Below are 26,970 nucleotides of genomic sequence, written 5' to 3' on the forward strand. Positions count from 1 at the left end.
GCACAGGTTTTTGGGTCAGCTGAAGTTTTGGTGCACAATGGCCTGTGCTCTCTTCTTACTGGGATTCCTGGAAGTGGCTGCAAGTGGCTTAGGGCAGCTTACGGCCTCCTGCCACACAGATCACCCCTGCAGCCCCTGCTACCAAATCCCTGCCAGTTTTGCACAATACACAGATGCACTACTCAAATCCTTCATTACTACTGCTAGGAGACCCATGACGTGAAAAAGAGAAAGCAAAAGACAAAAAGAGGAAAGGAAAGCATGGGTGCTATAGAGAAAGCTGCCTGAAATCACAAGTTTTGCTTACTCCTGCCTTATGACAGACAAAATCTCAAGGGTAGAGACTCTGTCTATATGGAATTCCAAAACTGCTGTTGGCACCAAATAGATCCTTACATTGGAATATGTAGTAAGCAAAACAGTGGCTGTTGAATTCAGTTAGACTTTCAGGAGCAAAGGACAATAATATACACGTTGGTGGATCTGCACAGGAGTAGGCTTGACACAACTAGCGAGGAGCTGTAATGCCCGTGCGAACAGGTGAGTGTAAGAGCACAGCAGCTGGGGCCGACAGGCACAAAGTGTATTCTGAGGTGAATGCCTCCTCTTTATCAGAACTGCCCTCTGCAGTGCACGCGGGACGCTTTACTCACTTATTTATCTGGATGACATATTGCTTCATCTCCTTCACTGCAATGTCAAGTTTGTTAAAAAGGTGCAAGTATGAGTCCTGTATCTCCCGATCTTCCTGTTTCAGCAGAAAACTGAGTCCCCTTTCTTCCTGAATTGTTCCTCCATTCTGCTGGCCAAAGCTACCATCAAGATCTCCATCTTCTGGGGTCAGACATCTCCAGGATGGTGCAGCCATAGTGGTGATGCAATGTTGAGTATATGAGACTGGATTTACGGTACCTACTAAAAATTGAAGGGTTAGTTAGTATGGCTCTCATGACTTTCCCCACTGCATCCCAATAATGATAGTCTAGGATAGCTGGATTTTAACAGAAAAAAATAAAGTTTCACAGAATTATTTTATATAATTACACTTTATGATAAAGCAGTCTTTAAAAAAAAAAAAAAAAAAGTGAAGGGTTTTCTTCCTGGCATGCCAACTAGGTGTTCTGAATTTACTGCAGTCCAGAAATAGGTTAATTTATGGAAGTAAAGACAGCAAGTGTCCACACATATACAGACAGCATGGATAGTATCTCAAAGCATTTGTTGAAATGTTAATGAATGCTTGTTCTCAGGAGTTGGTCTGAATTATTATTCCAGCTTTACAAACATTTACACACACACACACACACACACATATATATATAAAAAGAAATAAGATTATGTCCTTACAGAAAACAAATAAAATTCCTTTTCATTTAAAAATGCTGACAGTTTTGGTGTGGTACTTTGCTAACCACCTTAGCTCATATTAAAAATACTATGGAATTTTAACATCTTCAAGCGAGCAGGGCTTCTTTATCGACCTCATTTTGAATAGTCAATGCCGTTCTCCAGAAGACTGGTTAGTCTACACTTCCCTGTGTCTCTTCCAAACATCCCTCCACTCTGACCTTCACTAGACAATGAATCAGAAGCATATTAGGTGAGATCATGATGGAGAAATGTTGGAATTCAAATCGTCAGGTTGTAGGACAAATGCTATGTAGCAGCTATTTATCAGAAAATAGATCCCCTTACCAGAGTAGAGACTTTCACCTCCAATGCGTGGAATTTATTTAGTCATGACAAAAAAATGGCACTACAACCTGATTGACTCGTGTTTTCCCCCTGACTGTAGCCTCTCTCCACAGCTCTAGCACTACTGTTAGCCCCATTCACTTTTCTTTTAGTCAGTCAGTCACCTCTACTAAGTTTGAAAGCAATACTCCAGGACACTTAATTATCGTGAGCTGACCACGCTGCTTAGCTGGCAACAACACTTGACCTGAAGCCTCTCTACACTTAAAGGCATTACTATTTTACAACACAAGGAGGCTGTCATTTTACTATAGAATTTTAAGGAGGAAGAAAGGCTACTGGCAAGACTGTGTTTCTCTGGAATGTATTTTGACCTCGATGAGCAGTGAAAAGACACAACTTTTTATGCAGATAGATTTGGTACGATTTGAAAGTTAGTTATCACCTTGTTCTGGATCAAGACCAATAATAGAGGGCTTCCGTCCAATGCGAATGCTGAACGACCTCCCTGCTGAGGTAGTGTTTTTGGGGTATGATACCTCCATGAGGTTAATGTGGCAGTTGGTGGGGCAGAAATCCATGCTGTTGAGGGGATGTGGTTCCATGATGGCTTGCTTGAAGGCTGGGTTCACCTTTGTTTTCAGTTCATCTGCAAACTGGGAGAAATAAAGCAAGAAGGTGCTACTTCATTTGCAAAAAATGATGATGCAATACAGACAATCCTCGTCTCTTCCTGCCTCCTATTCCAGAATCGTATGATTTCTGCTGCAGCTGGAATAACACATTACAAAAAAAAGCTCACAGAACAACAAATGCAAGCAATTAGCTGTGCCTTCCAGGACTCTCTTTTCAAACGGCTCAGGTAACTGCGCAAAAAAGCACGAAGTTTGTTTACACTATGATACACTATACTTCTGTTCATATTAAATCAGACACAGATCATTCTGTTGTCATATTTCTTCACTGATATGGTGGAAATGAACTTGCAATAACAGGTTATAACCCACAGCTCTGACAAGCTGAAAGGAGTGATTTACAGATAAGGTCCTTTTTCCTCAAAACTTGCAATTTCAATAACTTGCAGAGCTGTTTTCTTGCCTCTAGGACACCTACCTGTAAAGCAGTTTGGATTCATTAATAAAGAATACTAAGACCCAGTTAGCACAATGAGGGATTGTCTGGAGACTTCACCAATAACTAGTAGTGTTGTACCTCTTGGTAGTTTGTGAGCCTTCTGCTAATGCTTTCCAGCTTAGTGTCACAGATTTGCCGGAATTCATACTGGGGCATGGTGGCCACAGCACTGCTTAGGGATATGAGCCTTTTGCAATTCCTTACGAAGTGATTGTCCTCTGCAGCAAAGGCCTCTAAAATCTAAACAAAAAGACAGGATGTCAATGATATGAGACTTGACAGTGAGGGAAAATGTAGTTTTCTGGCACTGAGTAAGTGGCAAAGCCTCCATGTTGTCATGACTGGATAAAGTTGCCTTCAGAACAAGTTGCCTTTATCACTGCCTGAGAACCACTATCATGTCTAATCCCCAGAGTCACAAAATATCCCTCATAAATTTTTAGAATAACTGAAATGGATAAAAATATCCACCTTGCACTGTCAAAGTCACCTGCTCTGGCTTACTTTCATGGGCCATAACAATAATGTTACTGGGATGTGACAGAAACATTTACTATTAGCTCTTTATTGTCATAGATAACCAAAATTCTAAGTGCACCACTGCTTTCCAAGAGCAGCAGTTCTGCTTGCTTCCTTTAGTGACCCATCCAGCCTATCAGACAGGGAAGAGCTGCTTGATTTTCTTCGAAGGTAAAGGAAATTCTTGCCTGAAAAGATTCATCTTGAGTATCAGCAAGGAGTATGTTACCAGACAGAAAATCGTGATAATTCCACAGCTGAGTGCTCCCCTCCCTCTACCTCAACAGCTGAAATCCTTGAAGCATTTGCTGACTTGCTCATACCAATGAGCTATTATAACTTGGTGCATTCTAATGAAGAAACCTCCAGGCAGGGTTGAGAAGACCATGTGCTACCTCATCCAAAGAGCCAAGCCAAGCCACCAGAAAATTATTGCCTTCCCTGTTCTGTTCAGGAATGAAGCTGGTCATGTATGTTTTCCCGTACCTTTGCAGTTAGATTGAAGCAACCTTTTGGTTCCACAATTTTCTCCAGGACAAGTGATTTGATTCCAGCACTGCTGACGTATTCGTACACCACCCCATGCTCCAGGTGGGTGTTATCCACAGTCAGGCTAACGAGAGGTGTTTCTTCACCAATGATCAGTGGAGAGCTGATGGTCTGTGGTGTGTGGGCTGCAACCAAAAGAAGTCATTAGAGATGTCTGGCAGCACATAGGAATACAGGCATGCATAGGGAAGAGAAACCTGTTGAGAGGTCTTATTAAATGCTAAGACACAAAGACACAACCTTTGGCTCAAGCAGTCTCTGAGCCACATACTGCTAGAGGCTGGGAGAATATTCTGAGGAAGACATTTGCTGTTGGCCACTACTGCAGACAGGGACAGAGGTTTAGACAATCCACATGCTCCAGTCCACATTCTGATGTTCTTCCGTGTGTGCATGCACACATCCATGCACAGGACACTAACTCAGTTCTGTTCAGCACTCAGACACGCAGACGCCAGCAGAAGCTCTCAAAGAGAAGGGAAGTATGTTAATCTCAGAGTCTTGTTGTTTGTAAGGACCCTCTGGAAGACTGCCACTTTTCTGTCCAGTTTTGGGAAATGCTCCAGATGCATCTTCTGTGCAGACTGAGATGCAGGGCAGGGGTGGGGTGAGGGCATAACATTTTTTACACACAGCAATGCTATTGTCACCAGAGAACAGACACAAGTTATAGTCAGATTGAGATTTTCCAGAGAATTGCTCACGTGCCTCTACCAGGGCACTGCTCCAGCTGCTCCACCGTGGAACTGCACTGTTTGACCATTAGATTACCAGGCTCACCAGACCTTAGCTGGGATCCGCACAGATGTGCATCTGTTCCTGGAGAAGTTGCCAATCACATCCAGAGAGTCCAGGCTCAGTCCTTTGGATTGAATCTGGCTTCACTATTCTCCTCTAACATCTGCTTTTCCGAATAAGCTCTCAACATGAAGGTAAAGCAGTGGTTTTTTTCAATTACACTTTGCTAAGTTGGAGGAAATACACCTACACCTTTTGCTGACACAGTGGTAACATGCTCTGAAAACTTGCTCCAGATCAAAGTATTTTAAAATCTTAATCTTTACTCTTAAATAACAGAAAACATAGATTATTCTAGGTGGAGTTACTTGGAGATCTTCCCTCTCCAGCTGCTACTGCCCATAAATTCCTGGTTTGCAAGGGCTACCAAATAATTCCTGAAATGCTGAGCCCTTTCATTCCAGAAACCTTCTCTTTGGTAAAGACCAGAGTCACAGCGGTATGATTTCTATGTGTGTATCTCCATTTTTGCTTCTCCTGAATAAACCGCAACATAACAGTACTTCCTCTGGCAGACCTCATTCTATTACAAAGCTTTACTAAGACAAGAGATATTCTACAATAATAATTACACTTTCTATTTCTACTGCATTTTTCCTTCCTGAAGGCCCAGAATCTCCCCTAGGTTTTCTTCCCCCATGAGAACCCTTTACCTGATTCCTGTTGGCTATTTTGAAGGGAATCCAACTCTGCACCTCCTTCCAGTGAAGTGTTGTCTTTGCTGGAGCCAGGGTGACTGCCATTCAGATATGCAGTGGATGCTGCTTGCTGAACTCTGTCCTCCTCAGCATCTTCATGTGTTCTGTACACCCACTGGTACAATCCCTTTCAACAGATACAGGCTTGACTTCAGCTACAACCTCAGTAAAAATGCCCAGTCTCTATGTTTGGACTACAAAGGTGAATCTAGCTACCAATTTTATATCTCATAAGTTGGCTGAAATATCAACATTACCGCAGCTTTCCCTGAACTTCAGAGAATATAAAATCTAGATCGGTATTTGGGTGAACTTCTAGTTTTAGCAATACTTAATAATATTTAGTACTGTCTGCAGTGTGTGAATTGGGATACATATTATTTGTAGACATTTTGCAACTATAGGCAACTGTGATCAGTTCCTTCATTTATACTAGGACCTTGGCAAGAGAGCAATAAGTCAAGAGAGACATGTATAATTTGTTTTTCTGAATATTTAGTGAGCACAAAAGCACAGAAGAAGGGGAGGAATTAATGTACTTCCTTTGAGGTTTTGTATTCATACCAGTGCTTCCTGTTGTCTGGTCCTGTAGGCTGCAAAATGCTCCAGAACTTCCATATAATTACCATGTGTTGCATTATTCCCATTAACTTTCAAAATACACTGCCCTGGATGCAGGCCTACAGCTGCAGCCTCAGAACCTGCAAAATCAACAGGAGGGGAGTTAGACAGTAAAGCCTTCTGACTATGGAAGAGAAAACTGGAAAGTTTGCACAGGGTTTCTGGGTGAGAAGAGCCAGAGCAAAAGCTAGTTGAATGCTGTCATGTTTCTGCTACTAAGTACTTATTCTGAGAGCTTTGTTGTATAAGGAAAACATCATGTATTTTCAGTAGTGTTGGGAAAAACAGAGACCTCCGAGACCCAAATGCATTCATACTAGAAATTGAAATTCCTGTGGGAAATCATTTGGGATTCTTACATGACTCTTCTAGCCTTATGATTATATTAGCTGAGGTCTTGCTTAAATGTAAACAGTTATATTTGTTTCAGCTTGTCACACTTGAAAGATACAGAACGCTCACATGTTATGCAATTTGCCATGGTCTAAGAAAAAGACTATGATGTACTTAGAACTAGACTAAGACTAGAGTGCAACAACTGACTTCAATGGATTTATTCCAGATCCATGTGAACAAGACCCAGACCCAAATCCAGCTCCTAGAAATCTACAATTAAGGTGATTAACTTTTTTAAGGCACCATCATTTAAAATTTATCCAGTTTTATTCCAAATGCCATCCAAATTTTGTTAGCAAACTCCCGAAAAAGGAGAATCTTTCTAGCTGGCACTTCCAGTTTGCACTCTTCAGACTGTTCAAAAGCAGTTATAGGTGCTGTTATGAAAGAGTGTAATAAATGTGGCTCCTCGAGAACATAGTTTGTTGCATTTGGGTGCTGCCTGTTGTCTGTATACTAACTGCACGTATTTGGATATATGTATTTGTTCTGAAGGAAGGAAGTGGTACACGTCTGAAAGGTCATATTTTCAGCATCTGCTGAAAATAAAGGTTCGAGCTGTGCTTTACTTGCAGCTCAGTTCACATTTCAGTTACGGAAGTAGTAAATATCTCTGTCAATCTGTGTTTCCTCCTTTTAAAAAGGCCAAGGAAAGTGGTTCGCCTCTATCTTATATTGGTAATTTATAGCAGTATTAGCCAACGTAAAGAGAGAAGTAGTCATCAAGTCTTATATCATACTTTGTGATGCCCATTAAGAAACATGATCTATCCACCAACCTGCTGCTCCCACAGCACACTCGCAACTGCAGTGATCCAAACTGCAGCTGACCACAGGCAAAAATAGCGAGGAAGCAACAGACAGCATTACACCTCAACTTTTTCTCAGCCACCTGAATTTTAAATCTTTATTCCCTGTGGCTGTAAAGCTGTATCTTAGTAGTCTTAGAAGAAGCAAGGTTAGGATCACTATGCAAGCGCATTTCTAGCTTGCAAGAGCTCAAGTGACAATGCTTTCTCAAGAGTCTTTCCACAGTACTGTGGATTGCAGTATCACCAAGTTTCTTATACTGTAGAATCCAGTTATTCCTTGTTTGGTGTTGATGGGATTAGTGACTCAACACTCAGTTCATAATAATGATACCTTTTCTTAGACTGTATTTAGCTTATAAGCACTCTAAGGCAGGAACTATCTCGTTGTTCAGCGATTTTATGTATGAGTGCAACCCTTCTTCATGACAGGGGTTCCTAGTCATTACAGTTATTAAAATAAATTGTCAGAACTTGTTTACATCAAATTTGACAATGAAATCTAGATTTTTTTTAAATTGAGATATACACACACACAAAGAGTTTATATACACATGTATATATATTTAGCTGTACTCCAAGCTTAACTATACCACAGCCTTTCTACATACCTCTTCCTACTGCATGAACATATGGTGGTGCTGCTCCCCGTATCTGAAAGCAAAGTGCTTCAGGACAATCTGGGATTTTAATAATCCTGCAGGTAAATCAAGGAGAAGAGAAAGAGCATTTTAAGTTAGGCTGCCAGAGCTCTGGGCAGTTCTAACAGCATCTTTCCCTGGCATTCACAACCATGTTTTGGATTAAAGAAAGCACCCACATAGCTTACAAACAAATAACAAATAAACAGACCTGAAGAAATCATTCACTCCATTCTCCAAGGCAGATGGGAGATTCTCTTTGTTAATTAAAATTTGGCACTACCAAATTTATTACATCTTTAAATGAATAACACAGGACAGAAACTGTCTATGGTATTTATATTCACTTCCATTTCTAGGCAAACTTCAGTGCACTGTGTTGACTAATACCACCTGAGGATCTTTTCCATTAAAAAAAGAAAGTAGACTAGACAAGACATCCTAGACTGGTATTCAGCATCCAGTGCTCATTGAGGTGTTCAATTCTATGAGAAATTCTGGGATTACAGAATCTGATAATGCACAAGACATTAACAGGGCCAAGCCTCATTATAAGATACAATAATGGACTGAAAAACTGCACAGGCTGATATTGCTAGTGCCATCCAAAAATAAGCCAAGCTTTAATGGGGTGGAAATTGCTTTCCCTTGCACAGATATTAAGAGTCTGAGAAGCTTGACACCTGAGACAGAATGACAATTCTTGTGATTCACTTCTGTTTGTGCACAAGGAAGCCAAAATTTAACTGCAGTATAAAGAGAATACATCCTAACCTGTTCTAGAAGCACAAAGTTCATCACTAAAAACCACCTGTGACTGGTATCTTTCATTTATGTCATTTGTTTTTCTATTGAACAGCTTGTGCATAGCAAAGTATTTAAACAGTTTTCACTACAAACTGTGGAAAAAATATTCAGTAATAGACTTTTCTAAATAATCTTCTCTGTCTTCCCATTTTGGCACTTACTCTTTTGATTTGGTGGCTACCAGAAGCCTAAGCGGCCTTCGTGAACAGAAGGACTGGTTTAAGATGGTTTCTACTTCTGAAAACGGGCGCAGGAATATTAAGTCCTCATTGACGGAATAGATTTTTCTTCCTGTCTGCAGACCAGCCATCTGCAAATGAAGAACATCACAAAAAACTCTGGATCATTGGCAGCATCTCTGAAAGTTCAGGCTCCAAGGTTCAACTGTCCTCTACTTACTGTTCCTACAATTATTGTCATGTGGAATACTGCATATACAGTGTTGGTTCACCAGATCATTTATCAGTAACCCATAAAGTCATCTGCATTTACAGAAAACAAAGATTTCACCACTCTCTGTCTAAATTTGCCACTCCACAGATATATCTAATTTTGCAACAGATATATCTTCGTACTTTTCTGCTACAATTTTTTTAATAGGGGACTATCAAAAAACAGACAATAAAAAAGGGGGGGGGGGGGACACACACACGGGGGGGGACTGAAAAATAGGGGACTACAATAGACTGGCTGTGATACCGAGGGATATATACAAGTGTGACGTCCCACAACTTGCAGCTCAGGCACATAATTTTCAACTACAGCCATGCAAAACTGACCTATACGTAGTCATATAAGTAAACGTAACCTGGTTTCAAGTGGTGGTAAAAACCTGTCTCTGCTTTAAGTGAAATACTGGCTCTTCATCAGCCTAAAAAGCCACAAGATTTCCATTGTAATCCCTAGCTTTTGCGCCTAACTTTAGTTACTTGGCAATGGTCACACAGGAAGCCAGAGACAGATCTGAAGACAGAACTGAGATTCCCTATTCTGCCCACTGGACAATAACCCTAAACATACTTCTTGATGATCTATACCAGTTAAAATGTGACATAGTAGCGTGTTACAATAGCAAGGAAATAAAAAACTCCCTTTAATGGCATTAAAAAAACCCAACAAACCACAAAAAACGCTTCCCAGGTTAGAATTGCTTCCTCTCATTTCTAAGTCCAGCAGTCGGACTTTCTTCTAAATGTGACAAACCCTTTTCCTACTCTGCCTGGAATCCACTGACAAATTTCTTGACTTGGAAAAGGAGGTCTAAACAGTATTACTGCTGTTGCAAAATTGAATCTGGAAATGTAGGACTGGAACACCCTGCTGACTACGTCTACACATGGCTTGGCTTTTCTGAAATATATTTTGTGGTCTGAAAGTCAGAGATCAGTTTACCTACAAAAACCTATACTTTTTTTTCCTCAAATCAAAGCTATTAAAAGGAAAAACTACAAAGTGCTCTCCTTGATTTAATCCTCAAGCTCTCTACAGTTAACAACTTGTGCTTGTGTACCTGGAAATAACATCTTGCATTTTTCTTTTTTCGTAAATAATCTTTAAAATGGATAATAGGGATAAACAGCAGTAGAGATTTTAACAAAAGAATTTCACAAACTTTGGGTTACAATTCAATGGATATGGTTCTGCTATTTCCATTTACTTATACTGATGAGTTTATTATAAAGTAACAGTCATAAATTTCATAAGTCATATTTTTTAGGCCTGATTTTCCCAAAGTAGCTCACGCACTTAATGTATGTGCAATTAGCTAAACTCTTTGAATATCTGCAATCATTCTGCCTATGGATGACCTCTTTATATTGCTAACTTGCTGTTTGTGCATACAGGACACCTACCTGCACACGTATAGCAAATCCATGAACGTATGAGGTACAAAGTCGCATATTAAGGCCTAAAAACTAGCAACTTTCAAATAAAAATCTGCTGCTTTACTGGGATATAACTAACCAGGCTAAGGAAGATGAGACAGTGTGTGTCTTTAAGAGTAAAGACCCTACAGTGTCACAGAGCTTCTGAATAACGGATGCTCCTTATGACAACTCAATGCAGTTGTCTGGATCCAGGCCACTGTTTTTTCCCAGACGCCAACAGCTTGCTATTTGCTATTCATCTGCATGGCCATTGGCCAACTGGCTGCTTGTTGAACGCGTGTTGCTCAAACACCAGACATCTGCTTGTCAGTTGGCTCTTCTGACTTACATTAGACAGCAACCACACTTCCCAAAACGACAATTTTTTTCACTGTTGCTTCCTTCTGATAGAATTAAAACCTGTAGGAATAAGCCCAGCTACAATTAACATCCAATTGAGCGGGCTTAGAAAGGAAGATAAGGTACAAACTGAGGAGACATTGACTTTCTGAATGTCTTTCTGCAGATACATGAACTTGGGATAGGCGTGGGATGAGCCACAGTCCACATCAACCAACCACTGCTATATGATTTTTTGTGACCCTCCGCCCAGGTGAGCTGTGCATGTGTTAATAGTCACAGGCAGCTGCTGCCAGGAGCACGGGGGGGACAGCTCCCACAGGCAAAAGTCCCGGGCTGAGAGCTGCTCCTCATTCAGGATCAGGAGAGAAAGTGCAGGAGTAGTGCTCACTAGTAGAAGTAGGCACTACTCTACCTAAGGGCCAAAACTGAGAAGCTGAACACACGTCAGGCGAAGAGTTCCCAAACTGCAGTTCAAGTACCCTATCAGTACAGCAATTTGACGTTCCAGCATTCTTAACTTTTTAACAGTTTAGGAACTGCTTCCATCACAGGCAAATCTAACAGCTCACCAAACAGTTTCTAAAAAATCTAGAGAAGAATAAGACATTAATAATAGAAAGAACAATGCTTGGCAACTCTGATTTTGAATAAAACCCCCGAAGACCCTTGTTGCACATGCATGAAGTTCAATGCTGTTTGCCGCCACAACCTGTGTATGACAGTTTTCTTCCAGGTATTCTAGGAAAAAGAGATCACAATCCCAAACTCAAATCAAATGTGCTAATCTTGAATAAATCCATGCAATAGATTTGCTCCCACTTAATTGGTGAGCTTGGAATCTTATTCTGGCCTAAAGTCTGACAGTCCTAATGAATGCAATGCATTATGACAGGCACTGTGAAGCAAAGCTGCATGTCTTGGTTTTGTCCCTAGAGAGTGTGACAGCAGGCATAGGGTCTCTAAATGGCCTACAGCTGCTAAGCCACACAGAACTACATGTTGGATATCTTTCTAGTATCACAAAGTAAGTGAAAAAGCCCAAGAATGTAATGAAATGCATTACTGTTGGACCTCAGGTCTTTCCAGAATAAGCTGACAGCCCTCTGGTTCAGAGAGATGCAAGATGTAGTTCTTTTCTGGAGCAATATTTTGAGATCAAGTTGAAAAGGCGGGCTCATGGTCACAGACAGTTTGTCTTGGAAGATCAAGAAAAAGATTCCTTAGAAAATTATGTGCTTCTGTTGTCTTAAAACACAACAGATTTGCAGGATATTCCACAGGCGTCCAGCCAAAGAAAGTGCAGAAGGATTATCTGTCAGGCAATGGTTTACAGCAGAGGTTTAGATTAATAAAATTTTTGGCCAACCTATGTTGATTTTGAACACAAGGTAGAGCATAGGATTGGTTTCTTTGGTGACCATAAAACAAATTAGAATCAGGAATACTGAAATCATTTAATTCTAATATTAAATTACAGTTCAAAATTCCTTCCCACTTGATATTCTCAACTTGCTAAAACCAGTCTGTCCAGCCGTTTTCATCGGGCGAGTCATCCAGGAGTTATCTGTAGCCTAAAGCAGCAACCAACAAATGAATGTGGATATTAAAAAAATTCTGTAATGGTTGTTCTCGACTTTTAATCAGAAGTACTGTTTGTGTGCTGCCACAACTTACTGTGAAACCCTGGATAAGTCATTTAGTCTTCCCTTATCTTCATAGGCGCCAAAAGGCACCTAAATAGCTTTTAAAAAATCAATTTGCAGTCTGTCTGTGCCTTATTTCGGTAAATGAAAGATCACATTGTGTTAACCACTCCAAGGTTTTGTACGGATAAACAAATGATTGAGAAATACTCAGATCCTACAACATCTGGGCCACCTATGTGCCCCAAAGAAACAAAGCAAACGTATTCTGTAGAGCTCTTAATACCAGGGCTCACAAGAGAAATGAGTGCATACTTTTTAAAGAAAAAATACAAATCTAAAAATACAGCTTTCACTGAAATAAACCTGTTTCTCATTGAACATATTTGCTATCCCGAAATAATGTTACTTTCCTTCCCTCCTCAAATTTAAGTTGCCTCAAATGAACCTGAGGTACGCTATCATCACGCAGAGATACTGCTGTTGTCCTATCACGGATCAAAAATATTCAGCAAGTCACCCAAACATGCCAAAACATTTAGCAATTTACAGAAACAGTTTATTAGCATTGGCACTACAGAATATACCCAGGTTTCTATTAGCTGCCTTTGAAATGAAACAGACTTTAAAAGGAAGGTTCTGTACTTTTTCAAAGCATTGAAATATTCTTAGGTACCAAAACCAAAGTATTTATGAATGTCAGGTGTTACCTCTGCAGAAGACCCTCGTCGCACTGACTTCACCACAATTGCTTTGTTCTTTTCTTCTATGTCAAATCCATAGTCATCCTCTTCCGGTAAAATCTTAAAAAGAGCACAAGGTAATGCTTCATAAATATGGAGTTAGCTGAAAAGCTGAAGGACAGAGACAAGAAGTTGGGACTTTACATTGCAAGCCACGATTGATACAGACTTGTAGATCTTACAGCTGAAAGGAACTATTAGGCCATTTGGTCTGATCTCCTACATAATATAAGCCATTAGATTAATCTAGTTATTTCTGCACTGAGCCCTCACTATACTAAAGCAGAATTTCCAGAGAATGATCCAGTTATGATCTGCAGTCTTTAAGAAGTGACGAATCTATTCCCACTCTTGAGTGTTTGTTCCAATGGTAAACTCTTCTATGAGAAACTGCATTTGGTTTTAACTTCTAGGCCTTCATTCTTCATTAGACCTTTCACTTTCAGATTACAGAATTCATCAATATTCAATATTTCCCATTGGTGAATGTACTTACAGATCAAAGTGTAGTCATTTATTTATTTTTCTAAAATACATCCCACATACCCAATAATGAAAAATCTGTGAGTCTTTCTTAGCTATCCATTTCAGATAAATTTGAGATCTCAGACCTATCGCTTATAGATAACACTACGCGCTACATAAATCTACATCGTAATAGTTGGCCTGCTGGCTAAAATTCTGGAGAACGAGCAAGAGAACAATTTCTGACATCTACAGGTCCTTCCTCTAGAGAACAGGCACATAAGCTTTGTGCTGGGCGAAAAATACGAGACTCGCGTCGTGTGCTCAGTCTGCACCTTTTATGGCTGACACAAGACTTGATAGTTCTTGGTCCTGAGAATCTGTTTCCTCTTATTTGCACTGAGGTCACACAGACTTGCCTTATAAATGTTTTTTAAAATCATATCAATCATGACAAATAATTTTAAATAAATAAAGTAAGCCTGGTCACTGGTAAATGGACAAGTGGAAATTATACTAGATAAGCATCTTGCATTTGAGCAAACATGGCACATTTAAGAGCCATCTGATAAATTAGAATTGAGTTAAAAAGAAAACTCAATGCCACTGGGAAATAAAAATCACTGAGAATTATTTCCTTGAAACTGACGGTTCCTGCGCTATTTTAAAATAGTGTCCTTTTCCTATTGAAGTCAACGCCATCAGCTTGTAAGCTTTGGCATTTACAGGAATTCACCTTAGAACAAATTAAACAAATAGAATCCTTTCCTGCAGGAGCCATACAGCCGTGTTAAAATAATGCATGACATAATATTATCTGCAGGGAAAAAAAACCTCATCAGATGATGTTCAGATTAAATGATGGACAGGAAAGTAAAACGACTGAAAGGTAAATTTGCCATTCTTGGATATTTCTAACAAAACATTTTCAAAAGCAATGCTATTTATGCATGTTTAATAAATGGACAGCTTAGAAGATTGGGTACATCACTGGTTACATTTTTAGTGTTGCAAGTGTAATGCGTTTCAGCCCAACACAATACGTACTTTTACAACTTCACATTTGGGATTAAATAGAAAATTTCTAGGATAGCTCTCCCATCCATTTCTCATTTTACATTTCAAGGGCTGTTCAGTTTCTTTTGTTGGATTTTGAAAGCATATGTGAAAAGATATTTAAAAATGTGGAGGCTCTGATTTGCCAAACTTAAGAAGCCAGCAGCTACACAAACGTACATGATCTCTTGGGTGCAGCTACCATTACTATGCATGAACATCTTTTATATGCTATCATTTTTAATAACCTACCTTTCTCTGTTCATTAGTACTGTAAAACATATTGCTTGAAAGCAAAGAACCAAAATACTTCTAAGAAGCCCCAAGTGTATGAACATTAGGAACTTTATCACTTTATGCGATAAAGAAAGAAATCTCACATTCTGTACACTGACGCTCCTGAACTAGGGGCACTCTCTTATGAAAAGGTAGATTATGGGTAATATTCAATAGGCAATACTTGAAGAAGGCTATGATTCATTCTTTATTATAAAGTAGTAATACCTTGCAATTCCACAGCTGAACACCATTTGTCCCTAAGGAGTCCAAAGCAATTAACTAATTTGCCATCTACAAGAATTATTTCTGTGCCCCTGAAATCCAATCAGTTTTATGAACATAAGGAAGCAGCTGTTTAATCTTGAAAGACAACCACATTAAAAAATGAGACCATATGAGAAATAAGCATGTTTAATCAAAACATAATGAGAACATATTCAAAGACAATTTTGGCAGGGACAGGGGGGAGTGGGGAGAAGAAAATATGCAAAGAACGGTCTGTTACACCTGTGTCCTGCAGAAGCAGGAACTCTCAGCCTAAACTCCTGGGGACATCAGCAGAAGAGGCAGCATGGGCAGCTCAACCACCATTTCTTAAACCAGAGTCCAGGATGCACATCCTTCTTTCACAGCCTTCCCTACTGCTCTCCAGCATAAACTCTTCTCTGTGGACACACTGCACAGTCTGACTTGGTTAAGAATTTCTCAAGGAGCAGTTACTTATCAGACAACGTGAAGTCTGAATGCTTCACAAAACTGATGAGGTTTCTGTGGCCCTCAGCAGCATTCATTTGGAGAGAGCTATTTTCCTGCCACTCCACCTCCCAGGTTGTTCCAGTCTCCCCAGCCTTTCAAAAGCCCACGGCTGAAAAGAAATTTGAAAAGACAGAATTTCTTTCCAATGAGAAGCTCCAGCATCTAAGCCAACCCTACTGCTATTATCTTTGCCGCTTTAGCAAAATAGGCTTAATATATACACAAAATGACTCAAACTTTCTTCTGATTGGTGAGCTTCGAAATTGAGCACTGAAATGGAACTGTTAATTCTGAAAAGTGAACAATGTACAGCCCAAAAGATGCTTTTCACTTCAGTGTTCAATGCAATTTTTAGTATCCAAATGCACTCCAAGCCCTTATCTGGCCACACGCACCTGGATGAGGGATGCCTCTTGTTACTGATTGCCAGCCTGTCTCCTTGGGAGATCAGAAATCCTTAGAGGATGGGCCCTTAGTAGTGGCTCTCTTCCCAGGAGTGTTTTAAATCAATGACTTGAGTTCTCAAGCTACAACAGACTGTGGTAACCCAATACAATGAATAACAAAGAGGAATCTTTTTGCTCTCTCTGTGCTGAAATTTTGCAGAATTAGGTCATTTTATATTAGCAAAACACAGAAAAACAACTATCCTGGAATGATTAGAGATAGAAGAGACTTTTATTAAGGACCAAGTATGGCTTTATTTAAGTAATACAAATTGCTATTATTTATTCATGATTAGAATAGGAGAAATATGTTCTATAGTTTTATAAGAATTTTAAGGTGAATGCTATGTTTATTGGATCACCTGCTTTAAAACCAAAAAGACATGAAGTCAAATGATAATATTACCTATTTAAAAACTTTGTATCTGAAGTGCTGAATTATAAGGACACTTTCATTTTCAAAGCTGATTCAAGATGTAACAGCCCTGTGGACAGATGAGATTTAGCATCCTAATTTTCAGATGGTAAACTGAGGCATGGAGTGACTTAAGGTTTTGCTCAGGCCGCACAGTGAGTTCATGTGAGAAGTTAAATTAAAACCCAGGTAGCCCTGACTTCTGTGCTCAAACCATTGGCTTTCATCAAATATGCTACAGTTCTCAGGCCCCTCCATGAGTTGCACTCCAGGACAGGTCACAGTCCTGGCTGTGAACTGCAGTGGGACATGGCAACTACTCTCTCCTGCAACTACTGCAACACACTACAGAAAACAAGAAATACCGGATACCCTGGAGGAATGCAGGAGGTATCACAGGTCTGGAAAGTTGATGACGTTTAGACTTACAGTCCAGATCTCCAATCCAGCACGACAGTTTTGAGAATGCTACATAAAACGTACACAGGCATCATCTTTAGAAATCACTGGAAATGCTTTACTTTTGAGATCAGATAAGTGATACACTAGAGTGTTCTGGGGACTCTAGCATTGTGTGTGCATTAAACCTCTTAGGCAAGTTCGATAAAGGCCCGTCTCTACAGGCAGCTATCCTTGTCTGAGATTCAGCTCCCAGCTACCGGCTTTAATTTGTGTTGTTGGCTTGGGCTAGTAAGTAGAGGTGCTGATCACAAGTGAACAGCACACTGCAGTAACCAAGTCACAATGCTTGGAGACAATCCAAATTCTCCTCAATTCTCCTCAACTATGCAAAGAATGTTGTATATTTTTTCAGTTTGGCAAGATTTATGTCCTTCAGTGAGAAACAATTGCACAAATAAATGAGTATTAGATTTTGTTTGAAGTGCATTTTTTCAGATTGAAAGCATTTTCTTCCTTGGCATTTCTAATTACATATTTACCAAAACTTTTGTTGTTTTCTGTTTTCAACGGCAAGCTCTTCAGTGACAGAGTAAACTTAGAGGAAGGGCATGGGGGAAGCTGTCCATTAAACAGCTAGGATTTCACAGCAGAAGAAAAGCATGTTTCAAAAGCCAGTGCTGAGGAAATTCCATTAAACTTCCTATGGTGGGATCAGGGGATAAAGGATCAATGCCCTGTCATGAGTGTGAAGAGGCAAGTAGTGATGTTCCACAGACAGCAAAGCCTCAGGATTCCAGCTGCTCATAATTGCTAAACACAGAATAACACAGAAGTCAGTCACAAATTTTTTTGTGGATAAGTGTAATGCATTAACTGTACTGCTGTTTGGGGGATCTTCTTTACAAACATTCAGGGGATTGCTAATTTATTTGTGAAAATGAGGGCAATTTCTAACTTTAGCATGACTGCTACTCAGTTGACAAAAATCTGTGCCCTCTAAGTAGAAGATTATCATTTACTTTCTGAAATGGGGTTGTATTTGGCAGAGGCTGACTGATGCACTTCAGAACTACAATAATAGTAATATTAAAATTATTCCTGTTGCAAATGTTTCAGTTACCAAATTATGGTGTGACTGGAAGGATCAATTAGGGATTACAATTAATCACTAGTAAATAGTCTATGTGTAAAGTTTGCTTGTTTGCCTCTTTAGTGAAGACTAATAAATGATTATTACGTTAACAGAAAACAGAATCAAAGAACTTTAAGTCCCTCATTTCACAGCCAACCTATTACCATCGTGAGTTTTGGCATTTTGACAGAAGTGCCATGAGCTGACAGAAAAAAGAGGAAGAGCCAATCTGTCTCCTCAAACTGTCTTGTCTTGATAAGGTGGAAAATTAAAAATACCTGAACAATGGCAGTTCCCACCACCTTACATGAAACTGATCTTTAAGTGCCTTGCAGATCATAGTTAAGAAAACCCCACAACGTGTACCACTTTTCAGCTGATCCAACAACTCTCCATGAGTATAATCACATTAACCTCACACTCCAGTCTCTGGCACTGGATGCATAGAGGAATAATTTTGACGGACCATGGGGCTTTAAATATTACCTCTGGCCATTGAGACCAACACAGATTAGTCTCCTCGGAGACAAGACAACAGTGAGACAGTGAAGTTTGTGTAAACCACAGGAAAAAATTTCCTATATAATGCACCTCTGGATCTTTTCCAGCAATTCTGCTTTTTTAGTTTCTGACCCAAGTTTTTATCCTGCTCCTGCATTCTCCCAGTGTTCAAAGGGAGAAAAAAAATGGGACTGGAGCCACTGGCAGTAAAAAAAAGTCTCAGAATTGTGCACCAATCCAACTACCAAGTCCAAATAGTGTTAGAACAATCCCAGTGCAGTAAGGACTGTGATGGCATTGAGTGAGGTGGGAATCTGGAGATAACAGTAATGTTGCAAAAGCATGAACATAAATAGTATTTTTTAAAAAGCTATTTCCATGAACAAAGTAAAGCTGATACTTGATCCAGTAATGCAGGACATATTCATATCACTTAGACACTGATGTCCTGAAATATCTGTGTTCTTACCAGTCTTTTAACTTGCATCTGAATCTACCTCACGTATAACAGTGTTTAAACTGTGTTTAAGCCTGATGGCAGACCTCCCCCAAAGATAGTAGTGCCTACTACTTTCTCCTCCACCACACCAACACCATGGCGCCTGCTCAGCGAACTCGTGAAACATATGGGGCCTGCTAAGACAACATCTCCAGCTCCCAGCTCACTTCCAGACCCTCTCAAGGGCTTCATGGGAATAGAAAGGGGTTGGACTGTGAGTTGGATGAAGCGGTTGTAGTCTTCTCTTCTCTTGAGACCTATCAAAAACAGCCAGGGACTTACCTGCATTTGCACATGTGTGAGATGTGAATCCAAAGCTCCCAGGTAGTGCAGGATGGTCACATGCTAGAGAAGGGACCCTGCAACTTACAATTTCCCTTGCTACTAGAACAAGCTATGTGGTCTGCCCAGCAAGAAAAGTCAGAGCTACAGAAGCTCCACAGCAAAGAAGCTCAAGAATTAGGATTTATGCAGTGAAGAAAAGTCTAGCTGTAGGTGCGATTCCCCATTTCAATTCTACTCTTAATTTTCCTTCTCATTCTCCTGTAGTGTAAAACGGTACCAGTTTCACAGAAACATCAAGGTTTACAGTAACTTATGTCTTACCAGAAGACTCTTTCCTAGGATGTTTTCCACAAGCTTGAAGTCGTTACGTAATTGTTTGCTCTTGGAACTGGTGCCTTCCATCTCCTCATCAGCATAAAAACGGAAATATAAGGATTCATCCTTAAATTCACTTTTCTCCAGGACTGGAAACAATATGTGTGAAATACATACATGCATTTACACCAAGAAAGACAGAGAGAAACAAAAAACAAAGTTAAAGGAAATCCTAAACATTTTGCCAGTCTTTACAGAACAAAGACCAGTTGCATCCCTCTCAGACAGCTACTCAGCTCTATATTTTTAAGTTACTACTGTATGTTAGGGAAACACTTTTCTCCACAGTGCATAGTAGCTCATGATATGATGTTTGACCTCCATCATATGTAGAACAAATATAAACTGCAGAAGATCCTCTTGGAAGAAAGATGTTACTCAATATTTTATGCTCCTTTCCCATGTCAAAATTCATATGGTAAAAGTATAAAAGGAGCAAAGAGGGGTAAAAAGGCTGTTTAAAGGTAAGTGAGGTGGCTAAACAGACTAAGGCTTTTCAACCTAAAAAGGAGTTGAGAGGGAAATAAAATTCTGGAAGGTGTGACAAAGTTCTGTGCCATGTTTTCAAATATGAGACCTGGGGGCTTCAAATAAAACCAGCTAATGACAATTTTAAATCCTGAGGAACAACTTCTTCATTCAATACGTACTTATGCAAAGGAACTCCTGGCCAAAGGATGCTATGAATGTCAAAAGTTGACATGGGCTCAAAACAGATCAAATTCTTTGAAGGAAAACAATTCTTACATTCTTATCAAGTACTATGCAGATTGTCTATTAGTTATTTACAATAAACTGCTCTCAAAAACACTACTGAAAATATGGAGAGCAAATGTTATTTTTGATTAAACTGGATGTTTCATTGGACAAACTATGTTTTACTCTTAGGACTTTGTATGTGCTATTTGATGCTGATACAGATGTGGTTTGTTTACTTTCCCAGTTTAGCAGCAGCATCACTGAGGATGAATGATGTCTAACTTGGTAATTTGGCACTTCAGATTTGGAAGGTTCAGAGATTCAGCTCTGAGGATTGTGCTTGTTTGTCCAAGTGGCAAGAACTAGGCAATTTTACTTTGTACCTGACACTTCTTGGTGATATTTCAGGACAGTACTTGGCTTGTTAATTGGTCTGATGGCTCTGAAAGAGATGCAGTGAAAAAACACTCCCCTTCTAGCTTTGTCTCATCACTTCAGGGCTCATCATAACTATTAGCAAGGGGATTCACTCGCAAAGGTACCAGGCTTAGACGTTTTGTGTAAGCTTGAAGACTGCTTTTTAGAAGGACCTGCTGGGATGCTTGCAATGGTATACATGTCAGCACGTATGGCACAGCCTAGAGGAAAACGATTTTCAGACAGTCAGCTAATCTGACTGAAGTAAGAGCTACTTTAACTGGCTGTGGGAAGTAATACTGATGCATTACCATGATGCATGAAGCCGTTATTGCAGAGTCCAACACCCAGTGCGACAGCTTCCTCCCGAGTCTGACAGTCTCCCTAGAAACAAGAGGATAAACATTACATCTCATACAACTTCCTAAGCTAAATTATTCCCTTTCCCCAGCACATAGCTGTGGCTCTGACATTAACAGGATACTCTTTGTATGGAACAATAGCAAGAAATTAAAATAGCTACCCTATTGCTCAAATTCCATTCACTCCTATACGTAGCATCTCTTGTCTCCTACAGGAACTAGGAAGACAAAGACCAGGATTCTGGAAAGTAGCTGTTTAACCCACCAAGGGACATAATATTATCTCAAGGTAAAGACTTGTTATTTGCAGTCATAGTGTCGGACTTCAGGACCCATTAGCCACAGACAATAAAACTCATTCTTAGAGAAGCTGAGAGACCTTATCTATATTCAACCAAAGGGAGAAAAACCTGAGTAAACCCAGTGTATGCGAATTCCAAAGGTCAGACTGGTTAAAACCACAGTGGCATTCTCTTCTTATACAGCAGACCTACGAACAAAGGCTTGAGTTTCTCACTATCCTTGAGTGTAGTATTTCAAAACAGGTACCAAAGGTGACTTGCAAATTTACCTGAAATGGCAGCATTAAGTTTTGCATCTACAATTCAGTTAAATATAAGGAATGCCTAGTTTACCTATCCTCTAACTTGCAGCCACAAATGAAGACTTTACAAACATGCTGGTTGTACTTTTTAGGCAGACATATAAGTTCTACATAGTCCTGGTAAAAATCAGCAGACACTATTGGTCTTACACACATGAAAAACACTGTTAACACTGGTACTTCATGCAAGACAGAGACAAGAGAACCTGGGATGTGCTATCTCACTAAGAGCAGTTGGTCAGCTCACTCCAGCAGGCAGGGAATCTGTTACTTTGGTGGAGGAGCAATTTCAGCATATTACTTTCAGTCCTACTGAATTAGAAGCTGTATCCTACACAAATATTACACCTTCTTTTATCCCCTCCATCTGGAGAGCTAGATATCCTGAAGTTTGAGCAGCAACTGCAGAGTAGCATACTGACTTTGTTTTAAGCAAACCAGCTTGCAGACCAAGAGCCCTCTGATCTTGTCAGTAGAACATCAGTCCTACTTCAAGTCCTATTAAGGAGAGCAGTAGCTCTTTGCCAGGCAAATACTGGCAAAGAACATCACTATGGTGTAAAGATACTATTTAAATATGGGATAAAATAGGATCAGATCTTGCCAATCAGCAGTACTACTGGCTTTTGTTGAAGAGACTTTCTGAGAGAGAAAAAAAAAGGCATGACATTTACAAATTAAGAACTAAATACTGTTGTCTGGGTAGGAAAAAGACCAAGGCAGTTCTGGAGGAACTGCATGATTTGTAATCGCACAAGGAAAGCCAAGAAAAGGGCTTTAATAAACCTGAAGTTTAATTTTTGCTATAAACTAATTTCAAGTCTTTGTAAGTCTTTCATCCTTTTCAACATCCTGTCATGCGACAATTCTCAACACTCACTTTGCGTTACTTTACGGGATAAATGGGTAGTTTATTTTACAGAGACTAGGACTTAAAATCTAATTTATTCTTTAAACTGTAAATAAACTGGAGTAGAAATGCCTTCTAATGTTACTCTCTTCATCTTTAGTAATCTACTTTTGTTTTAGGCAACAAAATCTTTGTGTAGGAAGGCTCTAAACCAGACTTGGCTACTGATGATGTTAACTTGCCCTCAAAACATTCCCCTAGGAAAACAGCATTCTCTAATTGTAAGATACAACTTAAAATAGATCATTTCAGTTCACCTGTAAGTACTTCTAAATGTTATGTAGCGATTTGTCCAAATACAATGAAAGCAGTAACAAAAATCTTAAGAAAAAAGAACCGCTTACAATCAACAACCTTGAGAGAACATATCTCAACTTCTTCATACAGAAATTGGATGTGAAACTAGATACACTAGTTTTGACAACATAATTTAGGTTTATTCATATACAAGCACTGAATTTGAGTCAGCGGAATTACAGAAACAGTTTGCAGTCAGTACCATAGTGAAGAATCATGTCCAGAGCACACTACTATTATTACTACTGCCACCATTACTATTAATATTATTGTTGTCTAGTTCTGGTAATCATATGATGTCTAAAGCCCTAATCATGGTCCATGGCTGGTTGTTTTGAGATGCGTAATTCCAGCAATTAAGATGGTCTCTGACCTAGATTGTTTACAACCCACATGTAGAAGGAAAAAAATTAGATGAACACAGATAAGTTAAGACCAGCAACCAAACCACTTTTAAATATTTTGTGGATATCATGGAAAAGGAGAGTTTAATATTATGAAGTGCTCCTTCCAAGTGGGAAAGAAGCCTCAGGTAATGCAATGCACAGAGGTGCAATATATGCTGCAATAGCAAGACGGAATGGATGGACAGATGGAAGGATGGATGAATGGAAAGAGATAAGAGACCCACTGGAGCAAAAGACCTAAAGAATCTTACCAGCATGTTTCTACTTTGCATTTGTCCCTTTACTTCCCTTCTACCTTTCATAAAATTGACATTTTTAATTTTTTAGAGTTAGGACTGGGGATTCAACTGGTAGTGTTTTATCACAGCCAATTTCTAGAGGTCTGGATATAAACCTTCAGCCAGATGACAAAAGTACTGTTTCTGTGGCAGTGCAGTCTTTTAGTGCACCCTCAGTAGCACCTAAGATTCTGTGAAATACAAAAGCTCTGACATTTCTAAGTGAGGTCTGTGTTCCTCTGTTCTCAGCCTACTGCCAGTGAGAGAAAGATTAGGTTGTAAAACAAGGTTCAGAGGGTCCAGAATCAATGAAAGAACGAGCCCCTTCCCTTCAAGACCTCTAAATATACATAGGGACCATCATGTAATTCACAGACACCTTCAGTTTAAATCCATGGGTATGGATCAGATATTTCTCCTTTCAGGCTCTGACTGCTGAAACCATTTGTCCGTTACATTCAAAGGGTTACTAAAGTAATGCCTATGGAGAAGTCTAATACAGCATTATGTTTTCCAGGATTTGACTTTGTGCCTGTAGAAGAGGCATAAACACTGCATCTCCAGTCAGCACTTATGCTTATATGGGCTTCTCTCCATCATCATACTTCATGCTTTATTTTAGTGTCTCATGCACCATTTGCCTAAGACATACTGCAACAGGATCCAGCTATTGTGAAGAGCTATAAGCAATAAAAAGATGTCAAGCAAATTCAGCATTGAATCTCCAAGTCATTAGGAAATCCCTTGACCATCCTCTCTCACATGCAAAAACTCGAAGCAAATAATCTGTGCTAGCATATCACAGGGCACTTCTTAATAAACCTGATAGTCAGAGATGCTCAGCTTCTGCAGGCCCTTGATTTCTACAGAGCCAAAAATGCACTGCACATCTACTAACAGAGCTCTTAAAGCTAACCAGTCACAGACTCTGTGTGCATACACTACATAGGGGATAATAACGTATATCACATCTGAATACAACTATGAAAATGTACACAAAATTAAGCCTTGTTGAGGACCCCACTTCTCTTGTCAGATGTATAATAGCCAACACTTTCCAGGTAGGACGATCAGGGTACAAAATACAGTTGGACACTGTTTCTTTGATTATAAAAGAAGTCTTACTTTTCTGGTCTGTTCAGTCTTACGAATATTTGTAAAGGTCAAAGAAATGAAAAACAGCTTTCTCATTAGCGAGGGCTCCCACTGGCATTTATAGTCTAAACTGCACACAGAAATGAGAGAGACTATTCTTCAAGACAGTCATCCCTGTGCCACTAAATCTTACAGAACCAATAGTCCTCACTTTTTTGTGCACCATTTCTAAACTAAAATCACGATGCAAATTTATTGCCAGAAACAGAAATAATATATCCAAGCATTTTTGTGTAACATGTAGTTACCAGATCAGATACCATCACCAAGATTTTCAAGAACAGATGCCTAAAGTTAAACTGAAAGGTAGATATCTGAGCAGTTAAATAAATGTACTACGCTGCAAAAAGCTGAGTATTCATTAGCTCCCACTAAAACCTGTTGTTAGCTAATACGGCCAAAGTATGAATGATTGCAAGGTAAAGTAGTTCAATCTAGTATGAAAACGCCAAGTGAACCCTCATAAAAATTACTATTTGTAAGGTTCTATGAGCAAGTATTGATTTAGCCACATAGACAGAAATTTATTTAAGTCATAGACAGTGATTTAAATGTTTAACAGTGTTCCTCTTTAGGGGAACAGAAGAAATTTCCCTTATCTTTACACCTGTGTACATGCACACATATACACAATATAAATTACAGAGTCTTCTGTATCTCCATATCTGGCTTTAGTACATTCTGGTTCAATCTCAATGTAAAGGTCAGCAAACAGGACAACTAACAGCCAGATTAACCTACCAGACTGAAGAAAAATGGGGAAAGAAATGATCTACCTTTTCCAGACCAAGAGCTGATGTTTTACCTTGCTATCTGAGTCTTTCTAGTGCCTACAGCTCTATGCTTAACTGTGATAATGGCCAGATTAGCCTGATTACATCTCTCTTCTTTGGCCAAAGCAGACTTCCCCCCCCCCCCCCCCCAGCTTTCCATGAATAAGATCCCATTAAATCACATGTAACTGATATGACAACCTCAGTACTAATATCCTTGCTCTCCTCTATGCTCTTAACAGGAAACAATTGACTAGTCCATTCTCATCCAGTTATTCAGCACGGAACAATCTTAAATCATACCAATCTTATTAATGTAGGAGGCTGTCAAATGCAATTGCAGGAAACATTTCTGAAGGGTAACATCCCTAGTTGTCAGAGGCCTGATTCTCATTCCAACTAGCCCCCCGTAAATGTTATTTTGGCAGTACAGGACTTAATGGGATTGTGAATCAGACCATCATCTAAGACAAAACTAGAATGCGCATTTGACTCTATGATGGCAAGTAACGTGGCACACTCTCCTTTTAGATTGTTTTAGACTACTAAAGCTAAATTTTTAATTTCCCAAGCTACAGGCTCTTCTCTGTAATTACAAGGTAAAAGTGGGGCAACTACCATTTCTAAAAACAATGGTGTAGTTGTTGGTATAAAACTCTAGGCTAATTTTTCAATAAAATTGTACCACGCGAGATTAAATGAGATCAACATTGCTTTAAATGTCTTCAGAAAATTCACAAGAAATACAAAAGATCATCGAGAACAGCCAGTTCACCACTCCTAGGTCTAATAAAGGATTTTCTTCCTCTTTATGCTGCCAAATAATGCTTTCACCATATGAAAAGTAACAGACAGCATACGATTTTATGTTCAAAGAATTAAAATATGTTTAATTATGTTCTGTAGATAAATGTGTTTTATTTACTTTTAAATGGAACTGAAAAATTAAGCTACTTGTCAAAGACAGCAGTACCTTAAAATTTTCTTACCTGTGCAATAAGCCAATCCACTAGTTTACTTGCAGGGATTACCGATTTGTAGGTCTTTAGGTGGTAGTCACGGTCTCTAATTAAGAAAGAGAATTGAGGGAAACTCAGGACAAAAAGGTAAACATTTCTTTTACACTCTAAAACTACACATATTACATAACCTACTATTACAAAGTTGAGGAAA

General features: G+C 39.4%; 1 protein-coding gene across 2 annotated transcripts in view; it reads right to left on the minus strand.

Moving 5' to 3' along the window:
• The window catches only part of PREX1 (phosphatidylinositol-3,4,5-trisphosphate dependent Rac exchange factor 1), a 175,751-nt gene that overhangs the window by 24,432 nt on the left and 124,349 nt on the right, over positions 1 to 26,970 (minus strand). The window contains exons 14-25 of one of the 2 annotated variants that reach the window (XM_075438502.1): positions 26,787 to 26,862; positions 21,323 to 21,395; positions 19,842 to 19,984; positions 13,252 to 13,344; positions 8,829 to 8,977; positions 7,831 to 7,916; positions 5,958 to 6,094; positions 5,349 to 5,520; positions 3,835 to 4,022; positions 2,908 to 3,069; positions 2,141 to 2,351; positions 654 to 912 (exon numbers count right to left, since the gene is read on the minus strand). In XM_075438502.1, coding sequence (XP_075294617.1) covers positions 654 to 912; positions 2,141 to 2,351; positions 2,908 to 3,069; positions 3,835 to 4,022; positions 5,349 to 5,520; positions 5,958 to 6,094; positions 7,831 to 7,916; positions 8,829 to 8,977; positions 13,252 to 13,344; positions 19,842 to 19,984; positions 21,323 to 21,395; positions 26,787 to 26,862 — 1,749 coding nt within the window. Of the gene's footprint in view, positions 1 to 653; positions 916 to 2,140; positions 2,352 to 2,907; positions 3,070 to 3,834; positions 4,023 to 5,348; positions 5,521 to 5,957; positions 6,095 to 7,830; positions 7,917 to 8,828; positions 8,978 to 13,251; positions 13,345 to 19,841; positions 19,985 to 21,322; positions 21,396 to 26,786; positions 26,863 to 26,970 lie in introns of both variants that reach the window. The other variant, XM_075438501.1, reaches the window with a different exon arrangement.

This window comes from Opisthocomus hoazin, chromosome 18 (genome assembly GCF_030867145.1).
Source record: "Opisthocomus hoazin isolate bOpiHoa1 chromosome 18, bOpiHoa1.hap1, whole genome shotgun sequence".
Classification (NCBI taxonomy): domain Eukaryota; kingdom Metazoa; phylum Chordata; class Aves; order Opisthocomiformes; family Opisthocomidae; genus Opisthocomus; species Opisthocomus hoazin.